Source organism: Protopterus annectens, chromosome 16.part0 (genome assembly GCF_019279795.1).
Source record: "Protopterus annectens isolate FY-2018-M chromosome 16.part0, PAN1.0, whole genome shotgun sequence".
Taxonomy (NCBI): domain Eukaryota; kingdom Metazoa; phylum Chordata; order Ceratodontiformes; family Protopteridae; genus Protopterus; species Protopterus annectens.
The window spans coordinates 335,522,987-335,542,742 of NC_056750.1; the positions used below are offsets into that span (position 1 = coordinate 335,522,987).

Here is a 19,756-nt window from a genome sequence, read left to right on the forward strand (position 1 = left end):
GGTATCTACTTCTCTGAAGTACAGGCTAACACAGAAGGCCTCTGGCTAACAAAGTTCGCAGATGACTGCAAACTAGGAGCCATAGTTGAGTACCCAAATGATGTGGACATCCTACAGAAGGGTCTCACTGAGACAGATGCCTGGTGTCAGAGCAATGGCCTCAAGCTCAGTGCCAAAAAGTGCATAGTCATCCCCTTTGGTAAAAATTCTGTACCCATAAACTACCACATAGGCAGCAGCCTACTTAACACTGAATGTGTGATAAGAGACCATGGGACCCAGGTTGACAGTAGTCTCTCCTTTGATAATCACATCGCCACAGTAGTCAGGAAGTCCTTCTATGGGGCACACCTAATCACAAAAGGGTTCTCATCCAGGAAAAAAAGAGGTCATTGCTCCCCTCTACTTGATGCTCATTAGACCCATTATAGAGTACAACGCCCTTTTGGAATGTACCTCAAGACATCTGCAGCAGCTGAAAAGGCCACAGAAGTGCCTCACAGAGGATTATTGGCCTCAAACAGCTGCCTTACGCTGACTTTCTCAAAAAAACTCCAGCTTTACTCCGTAGCATATTGCCTACTCCGAGGTGATCTCTGCCTAACATATAAAGCTATGTCAAACCCAGAGCTGTTGGACATATTACACCTAAAGAAATCCCAATCCCTCTAAGCTACACACTCTAGGGACCTAAACCTTGCCACCACAACAAACAGGACATGCTGGAGGGATAGATTCCTGTCCCAGAGACATCACATACTCTGGAACAAGCTACCTATCTATGTCAAGCAAAGTTCCTCATTAGCACTCTTCAAGAAAAATCTTGAGTGGATGGGAAATAGGAAATACACCCCAGGGATCACGTCTGTGACTCTGCTCGACAGTGGCACAGGAAAATAACTTTCTTGGGTGGCGTAAGCCAGGGGACCTTGTTGGCTAGGCTTGCTTAGGCCCTTGGGCAGATAGCCTAGTAACTACCTACCTATGAACCTATAAATGTCCAGCATAATAATCAGCTATGATATAGATGGAACACAAGAAAGAAAATGCATGTGTCATACCAAATTGCCAGCTTGATCCTCTGTACCTTAGGTGCTGAATATAGCTTCAAATGTTGGCACTCCACTTTCAGGTCTCATCTTCTTTCAGTTTGTGCTATTCAGGCTGCTTATCTTTATCTTTTCACAATTCTAACACATGACTGCACAGCTAAGCATCATTCAAACAGAATCATCAAATTTGCAGATGACACCACAGTAATCGACCTTATCAAGAAGGAAGATGAGGGAGCCTACAGGGAGGAGGTGACCCAACTCGTTCATTGGTGCACTGACAACTTAGCACTAAATGTTGGGAAAACCAAGAAATCATCAGTTTTAGGAAGGCAAATAAGCCACACACCCCTATCGTCATCAATGGTGTCACAGTGGAGAGAGTTAATAGCACCAAATTCCTAGGGATACACATCTCGCAATACCTCAGTTGGGCCACAGACACTTCCTACCTTATAAAGAGAGCCCAACAATGTCTCCACTTTCTTAGGAGACTTCGTAGAGATAACCTCCTCCCACAGGTCCTACTTACCTTCTACAGAGCTACAATTGAGAGCGTACTGACAAACAACATCATTGTCTGGCATGGAAATTGCTCTCAAGCCGATCGGAAGGCAAAGGATAAGATCATTAAACAAGCCACAAAAATCATTGGCTCTAACCTTCAGTCCCTACAGGACATATATTAAAACAGATGCTATGGCAGAGTCCGAAAACTACTGAGGGATATACATCATCAGGCCTATGGACTGTTCAAACTCCTGCCAACAAGGAAGCGCTACAAAAGCATTAGATGCAGGACATCCAGATTCCACAACAGCTTCTTCCCACGTGCTATCAGACTGCTGAACAACAAACCCATAGTCGAACCTGCTAAATGGGTAAACAAACATTATTTATGTGCAATATGTCATTGTTATCTACATAGCTCACTTTACACTTTATACTTCATTGTGTTTATTTTTAGTATCTTATTTTTGATTTCTATTTCAGTATTTTTAAATTATTATTAATCTTCCTTCTGTAAACTATAACTCTTATGGTAAGAGCCCGAGTATCGAAATTTCGTGCAGTGACACGCACTTTTTCCTCTGTGTTGATCTGTATGACAATAAGTTTACTTTGACTTTATTTGATAACTTACTGGGCTTCTCTGCCTCTGCATCAGGCGGTAACAGCTCTTTGATTATCAATCTTTTTTCCATCAGAAAAAGCATGAAGGCCGAAGCACTTGCAGTTGGAACAATTTGCTGAAAGGTGCTCTACTCCTAAGAAAACCACGCACAGAACTCATGGGTGCCTTGGAGTGGAAACTTATGGCCACATTTCTGACATTTTATGAAACTTTTCAGCCATTACTAAGTGAAAATAAGCACCACACAAGTAACTATAAATAACCAACTAGACAGATATGCTACAACTATATTTAATAAGAACTAGTTAAAAAACTAAATTCTAATTATCTAACTTTTTTAAAGACAGTAGTAAAATGGCAATAGTGCGAACCTGCATTAACACCAAGGAAGGGAAAACCAAGAAGAACACTTCCTCACACACCTCTCAACTGTCTAGATTTTCGCAGAATGTTCAGATTTTTGCTCCACTTGTTTGGTCTGTTCCTCATGCAATTTGTGATTTACAGGGAAATATCAGAGGACTGAAGTCACTAAATAAGGACACACATTTTAATTTTGGAGTTCGTATCCTTCAGAAAACACATGCTAACACAAATCATGTTATTCTAGCAACTTTCTATGCTTATAAAAGAGCAATATTTAACATCTGCCCCTATTTTGGGGCATTTGTCCCCCCATTATTTTAGGCTTTGCCCAGATTTCTTGAGCTAAGAGGTTGAGATGAGAGTTATGCTTCCTCACCATCAGAAACTGGGCTAAGATAATTAAATTATTGAAAAAGGTTTGTAATTTTAAAACTCAAAGTATATATGCAAAAATGAAGAGCAGGAGCACACTTGGTTTACCGAGGCAGTAATCCACTTCTTAGCACTATAGCAGAAACAAGTAATGAAGCATCGGCACACACACATAACGGCATAATGGGAAATATTTTTAAAGATGCTCAAGGCTGAATCACTACTTTTGCCAGCATGCATAAGAAAAATGGCTCAAGGGCCCATCAGTTGAATTGAACAGACGGAATGAGTAGGATCTCATGGATTACTCTCGACATGAATGGGGCACACCATGGTACATATGGATCTTGTAGATTTTTGACCTTAAAAAAATAGCAGCAGCAGTTTTTTTCACTGTCTTATAATTTATTCATTTTAGGCAAACATCAAGAAACGCTATGTTCTACACTGTTATTACAGGTATGAGCTGCTGGCCTTTGCACTACTTCACATGATAACCTGCAAAGTCCACAGTTCTTTACTCAAATACGAGGCTTACATTAGATGCAAGGGTATCAAATGGTTCCTAAACCCTAGGCTAGTATTATGATCTACAATTCTAAGGAGATTAGAAGTACTTGCAGGGGTTACAAAAATGACTTTAGAATTGCTTGAGCTAACATCCAGTTTACTAGCAAACAGGCAGCTGCTTTCAGGAGCAAATTCTTTTTTTGTAGCTCCTCCTGCAATGCTTCAGCCTAGAAAGATGACCGTAGTAATACTACATCATTTGCATACAATGTGAGACTAACCTCTGGAATGACAAAAGGCAAATTGTTAATAAATAACGAAAATAACAGGAACAAACGAAGTCTTAAGGGGACTCCTATCTTAAAGATCTCATTATGAGATGCATTAGCAAATGAATGAATCCTAAAAGACATATCAATGAAACAAGATGAAAACCACTGCGTCATTTCCTCATTAACCACTATCAAACAACATTCCTAGCAACAAACTATGCCAGTTGCCTTTATTTTATTCACTTGTACCTTTCATTTAGTTTCTAACATTAGTACATTTTTTTAAACACCTTTACTGAATTATCAGTTGTGACATGGGCAATTTCACATTTAAGTTATTCAAATCTTGCTCCTTTTTTTAACAAACATCTTCATTAACCCATCATTTACGACATAAGCAATCATACATTTATATAAATGAAAACCAACCACACCAACACAATCCTAGTTGCAAGCATTATACATCACAAACCATTCTGACACTCCCAGTTGCAAAACACTATACATCACTTATAATCTACCCAATAATTTTCAGTCAAACATTACATAACTCATTTAAGTCCTGCCTTCTTTTAAACTTCATTCCTCCCCTGTACATATTGTTCCCAAAATTCCCTTCTTCTACATAGCTTGCTCCCACCCTTTTCTAAAGATCTCAATTCCAGTTGTTTTACCTCTGTTACTATATTCACTACCTCTAATATTGTTGGTAAGGATTCCAATTTCCATTATCTAGTAATTGCTTTTTTGGCAGCCACCATAATTAGACCCAGGAAGCCCTTACCATGTCTAGGCAATTCCGATTCTGTATCATAGCTCAGAAAAATCATCTCCCTTACCACACCAATCTGCCCACCCAGCATCTCCAACAGTGCATCCCACAGAGAATCCTAAAGTCCACCAACCCACTGCACTCCCAGAAATATGCTCCCAAGTACCTCTTTCTTCCCTGTCACACCTCCAACAATTGCTATCTACCAGAGGAAAAATCCTCTGGAGTCTACTTGGGGTATAAAAATATCTACGTAAACATTTCCAAGCTTTTGTTGCATATTTCGGTGACATACATATATCCTCCCATTGTTTCTTCCCAATCCTTTCTGTCCTCCTCTGATTGATTCTTATAGTTATAATGCAATATTTTATATGCTCTACTAATCATTCCTTTTTTAATGGCAGCCTCTGTTCTAGATTCTGCTAAAATCTCTACCAGTCCTGGTCCTTCATTTAGGACCACCCCCATTTCCTTCCCTTTGCCTATACTCTGATGTCAAATCCTTGACAGGGAAGGCAGTCTCTAAGCTGCAGTCCAAATAAATTCTTGGCCTCTTTCCCATTGTATTACCGTTCCCTCTTTAGTTATTTGCTCATAATACCTTGGTTCCTTTGCCTGATTTCTTGAATAAATTCCAGCCCCCTTTTGCCTATTGCCTATATACCTAATTGCAGTCATCTCTATCTGCAGAATCTCCTTTCTCCATTCCCGTATTGGATTCGTTCTTAGAATACTTTCTATTTTATGGATACAATATTCTGCATGATTACTGTTACTCTCCTTAATGGCCTGCATCCAAAATCCCAGTCTTTCCTTGTTTCTTGAGCTTCCCCCTTGTTTCAATATCAACCCTTTCCACTTTGAATTACAGTTTTCTGCTTGTGCTATGTATAGGAGCCTTAACTGTGTAGCTCTGAAATACCCTTGCACATTGGGTGATCCCAATATGCCCTATTCTACTGGAAGAATCAGCTTATCTCACTTGACTCTTGCAGTCTTCCCCTCCCAGACAAAGTTCTTCAGCTCTTTATTAATTGCTAACCACAACCTTTCCTCTGGTTGACAAAAATATCCCTGACCAGTGTACAAGACTAAAGGGACTAAAAACATTTTGACTGTTTGTATCTTACTATCCATATGCGTATAACAAAGCTTTCATTTTCTCAGTTTTTGTATTACTTTTTGTTTAGTCTCTTCCCACATATCCTCAGCTGCCACACCATAATCGTTTTTAATCCATACTCCTAAATACTTCATTTTTTCATGTCGCCATGTATCAATGAAGATAAAATAAAGGCAATAGTGGTAAGTTATGTACCCACACACAAATTGGTTCGGCAATATCTAGATTTATGGAGACATGATAAAATGAAGTATTTAGGAGTACGGATTAAAAATGATTTAAAACTGCCTCAAAATGTTGCACACACTGTCATGTCTCTTTCGGGTTTTGTCATGTATAAAATATCATCTGCAAATAGAGCCAGCTTTTCTTTACTACATACCAATTATAGTCTTGAACTTCTGAGTCCATTATTTTTTGTCAGTGGGTCTAAATAGAATGCAAATAAAGGGGAAAGAGCATACCCCTGCCTGGGTCCTCTGCTCAAGCAGAAATTATCAGACAGGACCCCAGCCACTTTAATTTTCACTTCCGATCCTTCATGTATCCTTCCTAATCAACCTTATAATTTTTTCAAGAAATGCAAATGCTTTCATTGCCCTGCTCATAAAGTTCCAGCTTACTGCGTCAAATGCTTTCTCTTCATCAAGACCCAACAACAATGGTATTTTCTGGCATTCTGCTTCCCTCTGGATCATCAAGGTTCTGTTAATGTTGTCAAACGTTTGCCTCCCCTCCACAAAACCACACTGATCCATATCTATCTACTTTGGCATTACTTTTGTCATTCTTTTAGCCATTATAAACATGAACACTTTATAATTGTGGTTTAGTACTGGAACATGCCTGTATGAAGCTGGGTCTGATGGATATTTACCCTCTTTAGGTTTTACAGCTACTACCACTTTCTTCCAGGATGTTGGTACTTCTCTTCCTCTTAAAATACTGAAACAAAGCCGTTCAGATCTTTATCAGTTTTCTTCCCTCCTAGATTCCAAACTTCCACAGGAATACAATCTGTTCCTGGGGACTTTCATGGAGATTGGTTATATATCACAATTTTTATCTCATCTCCTCCTATCCTAACCATTAGAAATTGAGCCTCATCTACCTCTAACCTGGGCATAGTTAATTCTTACATAAACATTTCCATTTGTATCTTTTCTTGATTTCCATAGTTCTTTGCTTTATACAGACTTTGACTGAATTTCTGAAATATTTTTAATACTTCTAAAGGATCTCTTATTACCTTCTTTGTTACAGGCTCCCTAAACTTGACAACACCCCTTTCTACCTTCTGTTGCCTGGGTCATTGTGCTAAAAGTTTTTGTGCTCTGTTATTATCAAAAAATAGTTGCTTAACAGCAACCTTCCTAAACTCATGCATATTATTGAGGTAATCTCTTATTTTCTGCTTAGCATTCTGCAGTCGATCCTCTTCTTGTTCTGTGAGATTCCCGCTATTCTGCAATACTTAAACATTTGCCAGTCTCTCTAAATAATTCTTGCTACTTAACCACAGTTCTCTTTCTTTTATTTCCACCCTATTTTTAATTTTTAAACTCCACCTTAATTTTATGCCACTCTAGCTATATTTTCAGAAGACATTTCTGACCTCTCTAATAGCTCCTGAATAATCTCCACTACCCATTCCTTAAATTCCTCTCTTTTTAGATAGGTGGGAAAATGTCAGTGTCTCATTTTTATTTCATTTCATTACCATGTGTTTTTATTTTGCTTATCATTGGCGAATGACCTGAAATAGTTATTGAGTACATATCAAGACAATCAATTAAATGCACATGTTCCTGTGGAAATGTAAATTCTGTCTAGCCTAGTTCAGTTCTTATATCTTGGGAAATAATTTTTAAACTCACTCCAAACTCCTATTATCAAATTTACATCTTCCATGCCAAATATTTTCAAAATTTCTTCAAAAATATACCGTCCTTTGTTATTCTTTCCCTTCTGGGCCCCCAGACACATCTTCACTCTTGCAAATCACATTGCAGTCCCCACCTATAAGTAATATTCCTTTATGAAAACTTTTTATTTCTCCCAGAATTTTTTAAGCTCTATTACAGCCGTTTTAGGTGGAATACAAGTACTTGCCAGTGTAATCCTCCTCCCTTACCACTACCAATCTTCCATTACCTTTTTTTATTCTCTTCTATCACTAATGGGGCTCCTCTTGCAATTAATATAAGTATTTCTGTTTTCCTTTGTCCCAGATATTTCACTGAATAACCATCCTGAAAACCTTTCTTTATCAAATTCTTACATTCAGTTCTTTCTAAGTGTGTCTCCTGTAACATAGCTATTTCCACCCTACATTTTTAATTTACTTCAACCGCAGTGGTGGTACTGCGGTAGCGTTGTCGCCTCACAGTAAGACGCTGTCCGGTTCGATTCTCAGCTAGAGCGTCTTCTGCATGGAGACATGCGTGAATGGGCATACCTTCATTGAAGGTTGTGCATCAGGGCTGGTAACACGGCACGTAAAAATCAACTACCAATCATTAGCGGACCAGAGTTCCACTGTGGCGACCCCTAACCGGGAAAAGCCGAAAGACACAACAACAACAACTCTTTTTTTGTATTCATCTGGGAGACCATTATCATTTTAAGACATTACAGAAAGAATAGTTTTGTAAAATCTTACCATAACCATAGATGTCCTTCTCTTCCATGTTGCAGTATTCTAGGCCTCAAAGGCCCCTGTTACCATTAAACCCAGGAGGTGAAGAAAATGCCTTGCCGTCACCTTTTGGGATAGAAGAGATTCCTGGAAGTGGGAAGTTAAAGACAGAACCTTGTCCTGTGTAGAAAGGCCTTCATTGTGTCTGTTCCGATTCTGCAGCTGAGGAAAATCTTGTCCTGGCTTGGGATCGGAGAGGATTTGGGGAGGTTGATGATGAATCCTAGGTTCTGCAGAAGGGACATGGTGAAATGTAGATGCTTTAGTAGAGTATCCCAGGACTGTTCCAGAATCAGGATGTCATCCAGATAAGGGTAAATCTGTATCCCTTGAGTTCTGCAGAAGACAATGGCTGGGGCCAGGGTCTTTGTAAAGACCCTGGGGGCCGTGGATAAACCAAAGGGCAAGTCAGTAAATTGGAAATGAAAGGAAGGGTCAGAGAAACACAAGAATTGTATGTGGGAACTCTTGATGGGTATGTGCAGGTAGGCTTCCTTTAGGTCTAGGATGACCATGAAGGCCTTGGCTGGAATGAGAGGCAGCAAAGTGGGCAGAGAGCATTTTGAAGGAGGGTACCTGAAGATGTAGGTTTAGAAAGGGCAGATCCAAGATGGGTCTCCAGGGGCCATCTTGTTTGAGTACCAGGAAGAGATGGGAGTAAAACCCTTTTCCTTCTTGTCCTGGAGGAACGGGCTCTATGGTGCCCAGCTGTAGAAGATCTGCCAGAACTTGTGGCATGAGATGGACCTGGTTTTTGGGGAAGGAAGGGATGCCTCTTCTGGGTGGCTTCTCTTTCCAAGATAGGAAGTATCCTTTTTGGATAATGTTTAAGACGCACTGGTCTGAAGTGATGGATTGCCAAAAGGGGGAGAGAGTGGGAAAGGTGGGCTGAGAGGGGGAGGTGGGCAAGCTAGTCATGCATTACTGGGGCCTCCTCTGTCCTGAAAGGGCTGTCTGGGTTGCTGTGGTGGAGCAGAGGATCTGGAGTTAGTAGGTCTCCTGGACCTGGAAGAGGAGGACTTTGGAGTACGTCTTACAAATGTGACTTTAGCAGGGTAATTCCTGTAATATTTGAGTAAGGGCGACACCAGCAGGTGCTTAATGACCTGGAGCTCTTTGATTTTTTTTTCTTGTAGATTTTTAAAAAGGTCAGCGGATTGTTTTCCGAACAGCACATTGCAGTCCAGAGGGGCATCCGAGATTTTAGCCTTGAAGTCCTCGGGGAGGTTCTGGAGTCTTATCCATGAGTACCTCCTGAGGGATGAAGCAGATGCTGCAGACTCGGGGGATGCTTCTGCAGCATCACAGCTGCACCTTATGGAGTGTCTGGCTACCTGTTGGGCCAAGGAAAGTTTGGATGAGATGTCCGTTTTGCTGGGACTTTCAGGCAAGGAAGCCAGCATGGAGGAGGCTTGAGAGACCAAGTCTAATGCATACTTGGTCATGTGGGTCTGATAATTTATGTCTCTGAAAGCCAAAGTAGAAGTGTACACCTTCTTCTCCATCCTATCCATGTACTTACTGTCCTTGTCAGTGGGTAGTAGGGAGGCAGAAGGCAATCAGTCTATATTGCTTATCTGCTGTTGTGGCATAACAGCTGGGTCCACCAAGGGTGGCTTGACTAAGAATTTGTGGTCCTCTGGTACTTTATAGAAGCAGTCAGGGTGCTTAGGGTCCGAAGGCTGGGAGTCAGGGGCCTCAGAGGCCTAGAATACTGCAACATTGGAATAGAAGGACATAGGAGCATTACATTAAAAAGTTATTATTCCTACCTTTTATGTACAACACCTTTTTTGTTAAATGTCTAGTTCCAGATTTTGTGTTACATGCATACACTGTCTGACAGGTTGAACTTCTATATAGTTGTTTCTTGTCATATCCATTTCAGCCTAGGTCACATTTTACAAAACTTTTTGTTTTACTGAAAGCCCTCAAACAAAAAAACAAACACCTCCCGATACCACCCTAAAACCTATAAACGTAATGCTAACACACAGAACTATGTACATCTTCAAATACTAAAGTTTTACCCTACTAATAGGAGCAGAAGTCTCAAACTGACAGCCATACTCACAGTCATGAGTTAACCTAAAAGAAAGGTTAAACATGCTAAGGCGCATGGTGCAGCCTTGTGTTTCTACTAAGTCCTAATTGGTTTTGTCTTTTGTTTATAGCTCTCTCAGCTGGGAAACCCCTGAATGCTTTCAGAGAACATTATCTTCTAGCTAATTTCTCTTCTCATTTTTTTCTTTAGCCAATCACTCTCCATCAAAAGGTAGGCAGTTTCCCTTTATTAGACTGTCTACATGGAGACACGAGAACCAGGCAGCCAGTTTCTCTATTAACAAGAGTAACTGCAGAACTGCTACTCAGCATACATGTATTTGATAGAAAAAAGCCTCAAGTTGGGAGGGTGGCCTAATGGTTAAGGTGTTTGCCTTACAAACACAAGGTGCAGGGTTGGAGTCTTACAAGGAATGATTGGCTAGGCTTAAAATGGCTCGCAAGGGCAGTTAGCCTAGTATGAACCTATGAACCTATAATATTCAATGTTCTTTTTCAATTATTTGCTTACTCTAAAACATGTTACTAAATCAATCTAATGTGTTTAGTCCAGTCATTTCTCAATGCAAGAATGAGAAAAAGCACATTACGTTTTCTTTTGTCATGCTCTTATAACCAGGCGTTTTTCATTGCAATGCCTGCATTTCTTAAACCAGAACAGGAGAGAAGGGAGAAGGAAAATAAAAAAAACAGCAGCAGCACTTGTTTACAATCCCAATTAGACTTAAAAATAACCAAGAAAACCTTTCTTTATAGTATGCAAAGAAAACCATACACCACAAAAATAGTGCTAGTAAGAAAAATATTCTTATCTTACAGTTACATTTCTCCCTCCTTCCCTCCTCAAAGCATTTTTTGAACATTAAAAGCATACACCCTACTTCATGTCAGAGCCCCCCCACAAGTCCAAGAAATTCTGAAAAAGTCAAATATTTATAGATTTTCTTGTTCTGTCATATTTCACACATATAATGACTGCATTGTAATCCCACACTAAGTTACTGGTTTTATTACTGTTCATCTCCATCTCCCAAATCCTGTCTCTGCTTCATTTCTAACGTACTCTTGCTTCTTCTAGTCAACTCACGTGCTCCCTTTCTTCACTCAAACATTTTCCATTTAAACAATGGAAAAAGCTGAACAGATACAGTCCCTCTGTGGTCTTTACTACCAGAAGAACAAGAAGCAGAATCTCTGTTTCACAACTCACTTTTTGTTCCACAAACTTTTCTATTTCCTCCTTGGCATGTACCTAATCAAAAAATGATTTTGTCCCTCCAGGGAAGAATACTTTGAAAACAGCTGGGTACAGCAGTTTGAATCTCACACCTGCATCTTGATATTCTCTGAATGGTGGAATACATTTGCTTCTTTCCTGCCTGGTGAACACTAAGTAAACAAATAAACATTCTGCACAAACACTCTGCTATCACCCACTTTTAGTACTTTTGCCCTTCTGCCACAGTTTTGTCAAAGTGAAGTCCTTCTGCTGGTAGGATTGCATCTTTACACAAAAAAAGGTCTAGGTTGCTTTCTCCTAGCCAAGTTTGGAGCATACACAAGATGTGCCCTTTCAACTAACAACTCCCACTGTGGAATACCAGTAAAGTTGCTAATTTATGCTTTCATAAAATTAATGCAGTGTGTGCCTTCCAGCTTCTCTGGTATAGCTTAAAATTTCAGGTTTTCCCTATGTGCAGTGTCCTCTAATTCTATTATTTTTTTTAAACATCTCTTCCCAAGCAATCTCATATGCAGCCAGCCTTTTCTTCATTTTCACCTCTGATTACAGCAGTTTTATCACCTCATCTTAATATTTGTTTAAAGCTCCTTCAATTGTTTCCAGCCTTTTGTTGTTTGTGCTGATATACTCCATCCCTGTTTCGTTTATTTTAACCAGGTCTGTGCACAGTTGTCTTATATCTTCCTGTAGGTTACTGGAATTCATGTCTGGTGGTTGCTTTGCTTTTTGCTGAACAGCTGCAGAACTTTCCCTAGTCAGTGTTTTCTTCCTCACTTTTTGTAGCCGATTTTTCCAGGTCCTCTGTATTTCTTCTTTCCTGGCATCCAGGCAGTACACTTACTAACCAGTTACTGAAATTTACCCACAAACACAAGTCCACTGGCCTTCTCTGCTAAATTGGTTTTCACACTGGGAGAGTTGAATTGAGCAGTTACTCAATGTACAGTCATCTTGGAAGTCCCTAATATTAGTAAATGTTATGTACACTCCTTAAAGACAACCCAAGGTCGACAAGTGAAAAATGATATCTGTAACAGTAGTCATGACTTTATTCAAAAGAATGTTTATATGAAGCATTATCATTCTTGTTTCATATTTCTTTTATATTTTCTAAAATTCTAACATGAAGGCATTTTTCTATCTAGAATGCACAAAATGAAAACACACACACAATGCTACATAAGCCACTTTCTCAAAGTGACTGGCTGCACTACCAAATAAATCTTCACTGTTTCAAGTCCAGTACTGGACAACACAGAGCTAAAGCTCCATCTGTGGCTCAGATATCCCACATTCAAAGAAGGCCTCAGAGACTGACACAACTGGGTGAATAGGGGGAGTGGCCGACAGTACCTCACCCATGATTGGGGGGGGGGGGGTGTCTTCAATCGCCACTATGCAAGAAGAAGCTTACAGGGCACAGAAAAGGCCAGTATTAGGCAAGTGAGCCAGGTGCTCCCAAGCTAATGACTGCAGTCCTCATTAGTATGACTACAGACAAGCAAATGTGCAGAGAGTATGAAAAGTCCCACAGTTAAGCAGGTGGTTGTGTCAGCCAGAGGTCAGATAAGGGTTTCACAAGAAATGTCCTCATAGGTGGGGGGGGGGGGGGTATTAGCTAAGTAAACAATTTCCATGGCTGCGTGGATGATGGTTCCTCCAAATCAGCTCCTGCCTCCAAGTTCTGTTGGTACCCAGTATGGGGAACAAATGGGCTCTCCAGACTGTTAGGGGAAGGATCAATGGTCAGTAATCATGGAGGCGAAAAGCATCTTGCTTACTTTAGGATGGTTGACATGATATTATGCAACTAAAATGTACAGCAATTGTGGCATATGAATGTACCCTTTGCATTATAACCTCATTACCTATCACTAATGCCTTCAACAACTGTTAGCCAAATCTGCAAGGTCTCCTATAAACATAACTGGGATGTTTTTCACCTATCACCCTGGATAACTGTGTTAAAGTACTTTTCAGTCATTTCTGATAATGCTCTCAGTCTGTCCATTGGCTGTGATGTGCAGAAATAATGAGCTTTAATTCACATTAACAAGGAAGGTGAAATTATGACTGTACTCCTAGAGGACCCCTTATTTACAGAGGAATAATGACATCTTTTAACATGTGATACAACAAATGTTCACTTACTTTGTTCAAAAACTGCAGTGATAACCTCTGTCTAAATCATTATTTTAAATTTAGAGAGACCGGCTTTCTGTCCTCTTTTTTTATCTGATGTATTCTAAGTGCCTCACCAAAAAAAAATGGTCTTCTCTCACACAGTCCATCCACCTCTTTACTAGATGTCCTCATTCCTCTTGCCTTCTTCTTGTCAGTCTCACATCTTTACCAGATTGTGTTCTGCTTTCTTGCACATATGCCTGAACCATCACAATCTGTTCTCTTTGACCTTTTCTACAAATGGAGCTACTTTGGCTTCTGCTCTTACGTCCTCATTTCTTCATCTGTTCCACAGTGTGCATCCTACCATTCGTCTCAGGCACTTCATCGCCATCACCTCTATCTTCTTAAACTGCTCTGCCTTTACTGCCCAGGTTTCTGTACTACACAGTAGTACTGGTCACATCACTGTTTTGTACACCTTACTTTCAAGCTTCTTTGGCATTCTTCTGTCATACACTACCCCTGTAACTTTGTGCCAGTTGGCTGCAGCCCCTCCGATTTTAGCTTTGACTTCCTCATTCAGACTTCCCTTCCCCTCAACAACTCCTAGACACTTGAAACTGTTAACCTGTTCTACTACTTTCCCTTCTATCTCAGTTCTCCACTTCTTCTGACTTCCCCATTTGCTGCCATTACAATTGTCTTATCTGTACTCAGTTTAATCACATGTGCCTTCAGTTTTGCATTCCATTCCCCTACCCTTTGCTAAAGTTCTTGCTCGGAGTATGCCTGTAATGCCACAATGTCTGTTTACCACAACTTTATTGATCTGTCCCCTCCTACCGGTTTGCTAATATAGTCCATCACTAGTATGAAGAGCAGTGGGCTCGGCGTTGAATCCTGATGCAGACCCAATCCCACTGGAAACGCAATGGGAACCCCTCAGTAAGACCAAACACTGTTCATCACTGGGTTCTTGTACATAGCTTGCACTAGTTTTACCAAAGTTTCTGGCACTTCAACCACAGCAGGACTGCCCAAATCAGCTTTCTTGGGATCTTGTCATATGCCTTCTCAAGGTCTAGGAATGCCAGCTCCACTCTGATCATTTCTAGCTTCTTTTCAATTATATGTCTCACTGCAAATATCGAGCCAGTTTTGCTGCATCCTGATCTGAATCTGAACTGCTCATTTCTCATCTTACTTCGTACTACTCTGTGTATTTATTCATCAGTCACCCGCTCCAGAACATTCATGCAGTGTGACAGGAATTGATACCTCTATACTGTCCACAGTTGAGAATGTCCCTATTGTTCTTGAACACTAGCACTAATATACTTTTCCTACAGTCATCTGGGATATGCCTCTCTCTCTCCATATTGCTAGGAGTATCCTCAGGAGCCATTTCTCCCCTATCTCATCCAACATCTAAATAATATATGCTGTGACCTCATCTAAGCCTGCTGCTTTCCTCGACTTCCTCTTACTTGGTGATATTTTTACATCATCTTAGGGTGGGGTCCTCCTCTTCTTTCACTGTAGGCTGTGTCTGGGATAGTACAACTTCTGTGGGAGTTCCTTCATTCAGAAGCTGCTGGATCTACTCCTTCCATCTGCCTTTGATGTCCTGTGAACTGGTGAGCAGGCTGTTGTTGGCATCCCTTATGAAGGGTGTCTGACTATCCTCTAGGTTTCTGTCTTTGCCTTGTAACCTGATATTTTCTTTGTGACATCCAGTGAGTCACTTTCTAGAAGTTGGTTGAGTGCCTCTGGTGCCTTGTTCTTTGCTACTGCAACTCCTTTTTAGCCTCTGTTATCCAACCCATATTCTTTCCTAGCCTGGTCTGTCTATTCTATCTCACACTTTTTTCTGCACTCCTTTTGCAGACTTCTGCATTTCACCACCAACTTACCTTAATTTCCATTCCTGGCTTGACTGCACTCTGCAGGCCTAACACATGCTGTTTTGAGTTGTTACCATTCTTCAGCTCCACCTACTTCCTCTTCTTCTTAAAGTGCTAGAGCCCCGAGTAATTCCTTTAAATGTTGTGCTTTCTCTCAGACTTACAGATCTTCAGCCTGGTCTCTGTTGACTTTGGGCCCTTCTCCAACCACTGCTTGTAGCTGACTGTGGTAACAACTGGTTTACACTGTGGGCTGTTTTCACTGGGGATGACTTTGAAATCACTGATTCTACCCCATGCCCTTTCCTTACTAGAAGGATGTCTACCACAGTTACATGAAGGCCATTTTTGTATTAGATCTTATGACTCTCACCGTTTCGAAACCATGTACTGGCCACCATCAAGTTATTTGCTAGACAGAAGTCTACAATGGCCTCTCCTACTTTATTCCCACTGCACCACTCATGCGATCCCAGGCAGTCCTCCTATCCTTCTCCGTCTGTCCCCAAATGTGCATTCAGGTTACCCATTATCAACTCCAATTCCTGCTGTACTACTTTATCTAGCAGATCCTTCAATTGCTCTCTGAGTGAACTCTTTTCCTCACTATCAGAACCCTGCTGGGGGGCATAAGCTGAGATTAGGAATACTGTTCTATCATTACAATGGAGTCTGACTGCAATGAGCCACTAATTCTGATGATGTCCCTCAATGTCTTCTGAAGCCTCTCCCTCACCATAATCCCAACATCATTTCTAGCATGTCCTCCTGAGTAGCAGACTCTGGATCCCAAGCTGCCATTTGATCTTGTCTTCTGGACACAATGTCCAGCCTCCTCCTTACAATCATGTCACCCATTCCTAAGCCTTGACCTGACAGTGTACCTACACGGAGTGTAGCAATTCTTAATTCATGTTTGGCAGGTTGACTGGTTTTATATTCAGCTTTTGCTCAACAGAGCTATCATAGGTAAATCAAGCTGGGCAACTGGACAATGGCCGGCCAGTAACTTATTGACCCAGGGCACACACTGACCAATAAGGGCACATACATTCCTCCCACCCTTACTATGGGTCCCTGGCAAAGGCTGTAACTTATTGACCCAGGGCACACACTGACCAATAAGGGCACATACATTCCTCCCACCCTTACTATGGGTCCCTGGCAAAGGCTGGATTAGGCTGGGTCCTCAACCCACTTATCACCGGTAAATACCCATGCCCATTTTGGTGACATTCATCAACACAACCAAATCACCTACAGCCATATTTTACCCACTCAAGTGGCTAGTACTGCTACAGCACACAGTCTGTGATCCATGTTTTTCCTATCTTTGAGGATAGTGTGCACCACAGTAGATGCCCAAAGTGTTTGGCCTATTTGAGTCTTTCCCCTATAGAACACCACCTTGAGTCTGTGCTGCTACTCACAGTTCCATTCTAAGGCAAGTTTGATATGGAAACACTTAGCATGTTTTTCAGAATTGGGAGGAACTCCTGAAAAAAAGAAGGGCTGCATTCTGAACAATGTTAAGATTAAAAACCACTGCTAGGTTAACAATGCTTTAAATGATTATCACTCTCAATTAACTACCAATAATGGAGGGCAGTTTACATAAATACAAAAAAAAAAAAGACTAAACAGGTTAGTGAACTTTTACAAAAAAACATTATGCAAGTTTTAAATGCCGACATGTTGCATAACTCTAAACAGACAGATATACAAAGAATTCAATACAGTCTCATAAGAATTCACAAGTGAAATGACACCTACTGATAAAATTACTTTTACTAAGCTTAAACTACATATATAAGATGGTGATACTTCAATATACAACAGAACAAAACCTTCACTAAATGTGCCAGCCGACAGACACCAACACAGAAGAGAGCTGCAGTGATGAGACACTGTTTTGGAATACACTTCATGGCTGCCACAGAGAGCACCCAGATCTTTTTGTTGAAAATATTTTTGAGAGCACCCTTCCTCTTTGTGAAACAGAAACTTTGTATTTTAATCTACTATTTCCTTATTTAGAAAAATACAGAATTGAATCTGAAGATGGCAGAGTAAGAAGGAATATAACTCACCTTTGGACTTCAATGTACTGATAATGGTGCAAAAAAGTAAACTGCACATCTTACCCGAAAGTTAGAAACACTAAGCAACTTTTGAAACCTTTTACCTGTACTATGAATGGCAATACAGAAAGCACTACCTTATACATCAGTGGTAATGGTGCAGTAAATTCTGCACCAAAGCAGAAAAAGAAACGTGAAATTGTTAAAAAATGAAATTCACATACAAATTGTGGAAAAGTATCATTCAGTACTTACTGTATACTGTTAAAACTGATAATGCCTTTCTAAAGGCATACTTACATGTGATCGCTGCACTCATGGTTGAGCAACTTAAGCACTAGAATTTAAAGTTACTGTGTGTTTCACTGCAATATACTGTATTCTGGAAACTGGTAGTGTGCTTTTCGGGGTGTTTTCCCCCTTTTCTTTACTCTGGTGCAACTGTGGAGGAGGTACACAATTGCAAAAGGGAGGCTTCTGCCTGAGCAAAAAGAAGACTTTCTCCATTTTTCCTTTCATCGTTTTCAATATTTAATTTTTGATAAACAGTGAGCTGAAGACAAGACTGATAGCTTGTAGGTAAACCTTTTCTAAGTACTACTAGTTTTAAATGAAGATCTGTATTTATAAACATTAAAAACTTTTGTATACTTATGTCGGCTGTTATCCACTAAAAACAGTGTTTTGTAGTTATACAGGAAATGAACAGGTAAATCTATACACATTCTTAAAAAAACAGCAGCCAATATTAAAAGTCTTACCTCGTTTTAATGAGAGTGGCTTTCCTGAAGCCAGCAGGGGCCCAGGAGGAGCTTTGAGCTTCTGAATTTCCTCCTCCTGAGTGAGCTGCTTCTTCCGTCGACGTCTCCTCTTCAGGTGGTGAGCAGCCAGTGCTAATGCTACACTGCCCAAGGCAGTGGCAAACAGCACCTTCTTCAACTTGGGAGATAGCCTCAGCTGAGAGAAAACGGACTTTGAACAAACCAGAAAGTAAAGACGTTTTAGAATAAAGTAACCAAATGGCAGTTGCAAGATCACAAATGAGATAATACCCTGAAACCCACAGACTGTACAGTCCCTTATATTAAACCAGACCAACTTCATTTTTCAATTAAGTTACAAGGCATTACAGCACTGTGGGAGAAAAAAAACAACCAATATCCCTCGTATATAGATGCTATTCTCATGCTTGTCTTTGTGCACATAACTCCTAACTCCTGTTCTAGAATTCTGACTTTCTGAAAACCCTTGTGGTACATCTTTCCCTTTGTCTCAGGCACAGGTCATCCACCACACATTAAACTCAATCAGTTATCTATTTAGGTGGAGTAATTTAGAAGACCTTTTTTCAGCCATGGCACAGAGCAGAGATAAACAGTATAAAAAATCTTTAGCAATGTGTCATAACAATAGTAATGTATCTGCACATTTCAAAAACAGAAATGTTAAAAAGATATACACAAGGACAGATGAAGTGAAAACCTTTTCAGGTTTGGTATGCATAAAAATGAACAACAAAAATGCAGTAATGAATTTATTACAGCATACTGAATTAGTTACAAAAGTACAGTTCTATAACTACACTTAATCATAACAGAACAGCAGATGTTCTAATACATCACTGTAGCAGTAGTCTAAGCTAAGTAGGTTATATCCATGCCTAGGATATAACCACCTACCAAGCTTTCAAAGCCTTAGGACACCTTGCACTCACCCAAACAGGCCCTGGGTAGAGTAGAACCGTATCACTTCACTGAAAGACCACTTCACTGACACCCATTTCACTGAGACCAAATCACCTAAAGTTCATTTCAATGAAAGTTCATTTCACCTAAAACTCATTTCACTGACGAGTAGTACTCTAAGGCACATCAAAGGTACATGTCCTTTTCCCCACTGTAGTGCGATCCTGGTGTTAGCATATACAGTTAGGGGGTGTGTGGGGGACATAGCACCCCACTTAGTTTTTTTGTCTGGTTTTGTTTTACATTATTTGGTAAAACCAAACTTGGTGGGGGGCTATGCCACCCACAA

At 40.4% G+C, this 19,756-nt stretch overlaps 1 protein-coding gene across 1 annotated transcript in view; it reads right to left on the bottom strand.

The window, feature by feature from the left end:
• The window catches only part of MIGA2 (mitoguardin 2), a 1,296,375-nt gene that overhangs the window by 1,086,581 nt on the left and 190,038 nt on the right, over positions 1-19,756 (bottom strand). Inside the window, exon 3 of the mRNA XM_044058371.1 lies at positions 18,484-18,694. Within this exon, the coding sequence (XP_043914306.1) occupies positions 18,484-18,694 (211 nt within the window). The remainder of the gene's footprint in view (positions 1-18,483; positions 18,695-19,756) is intronic.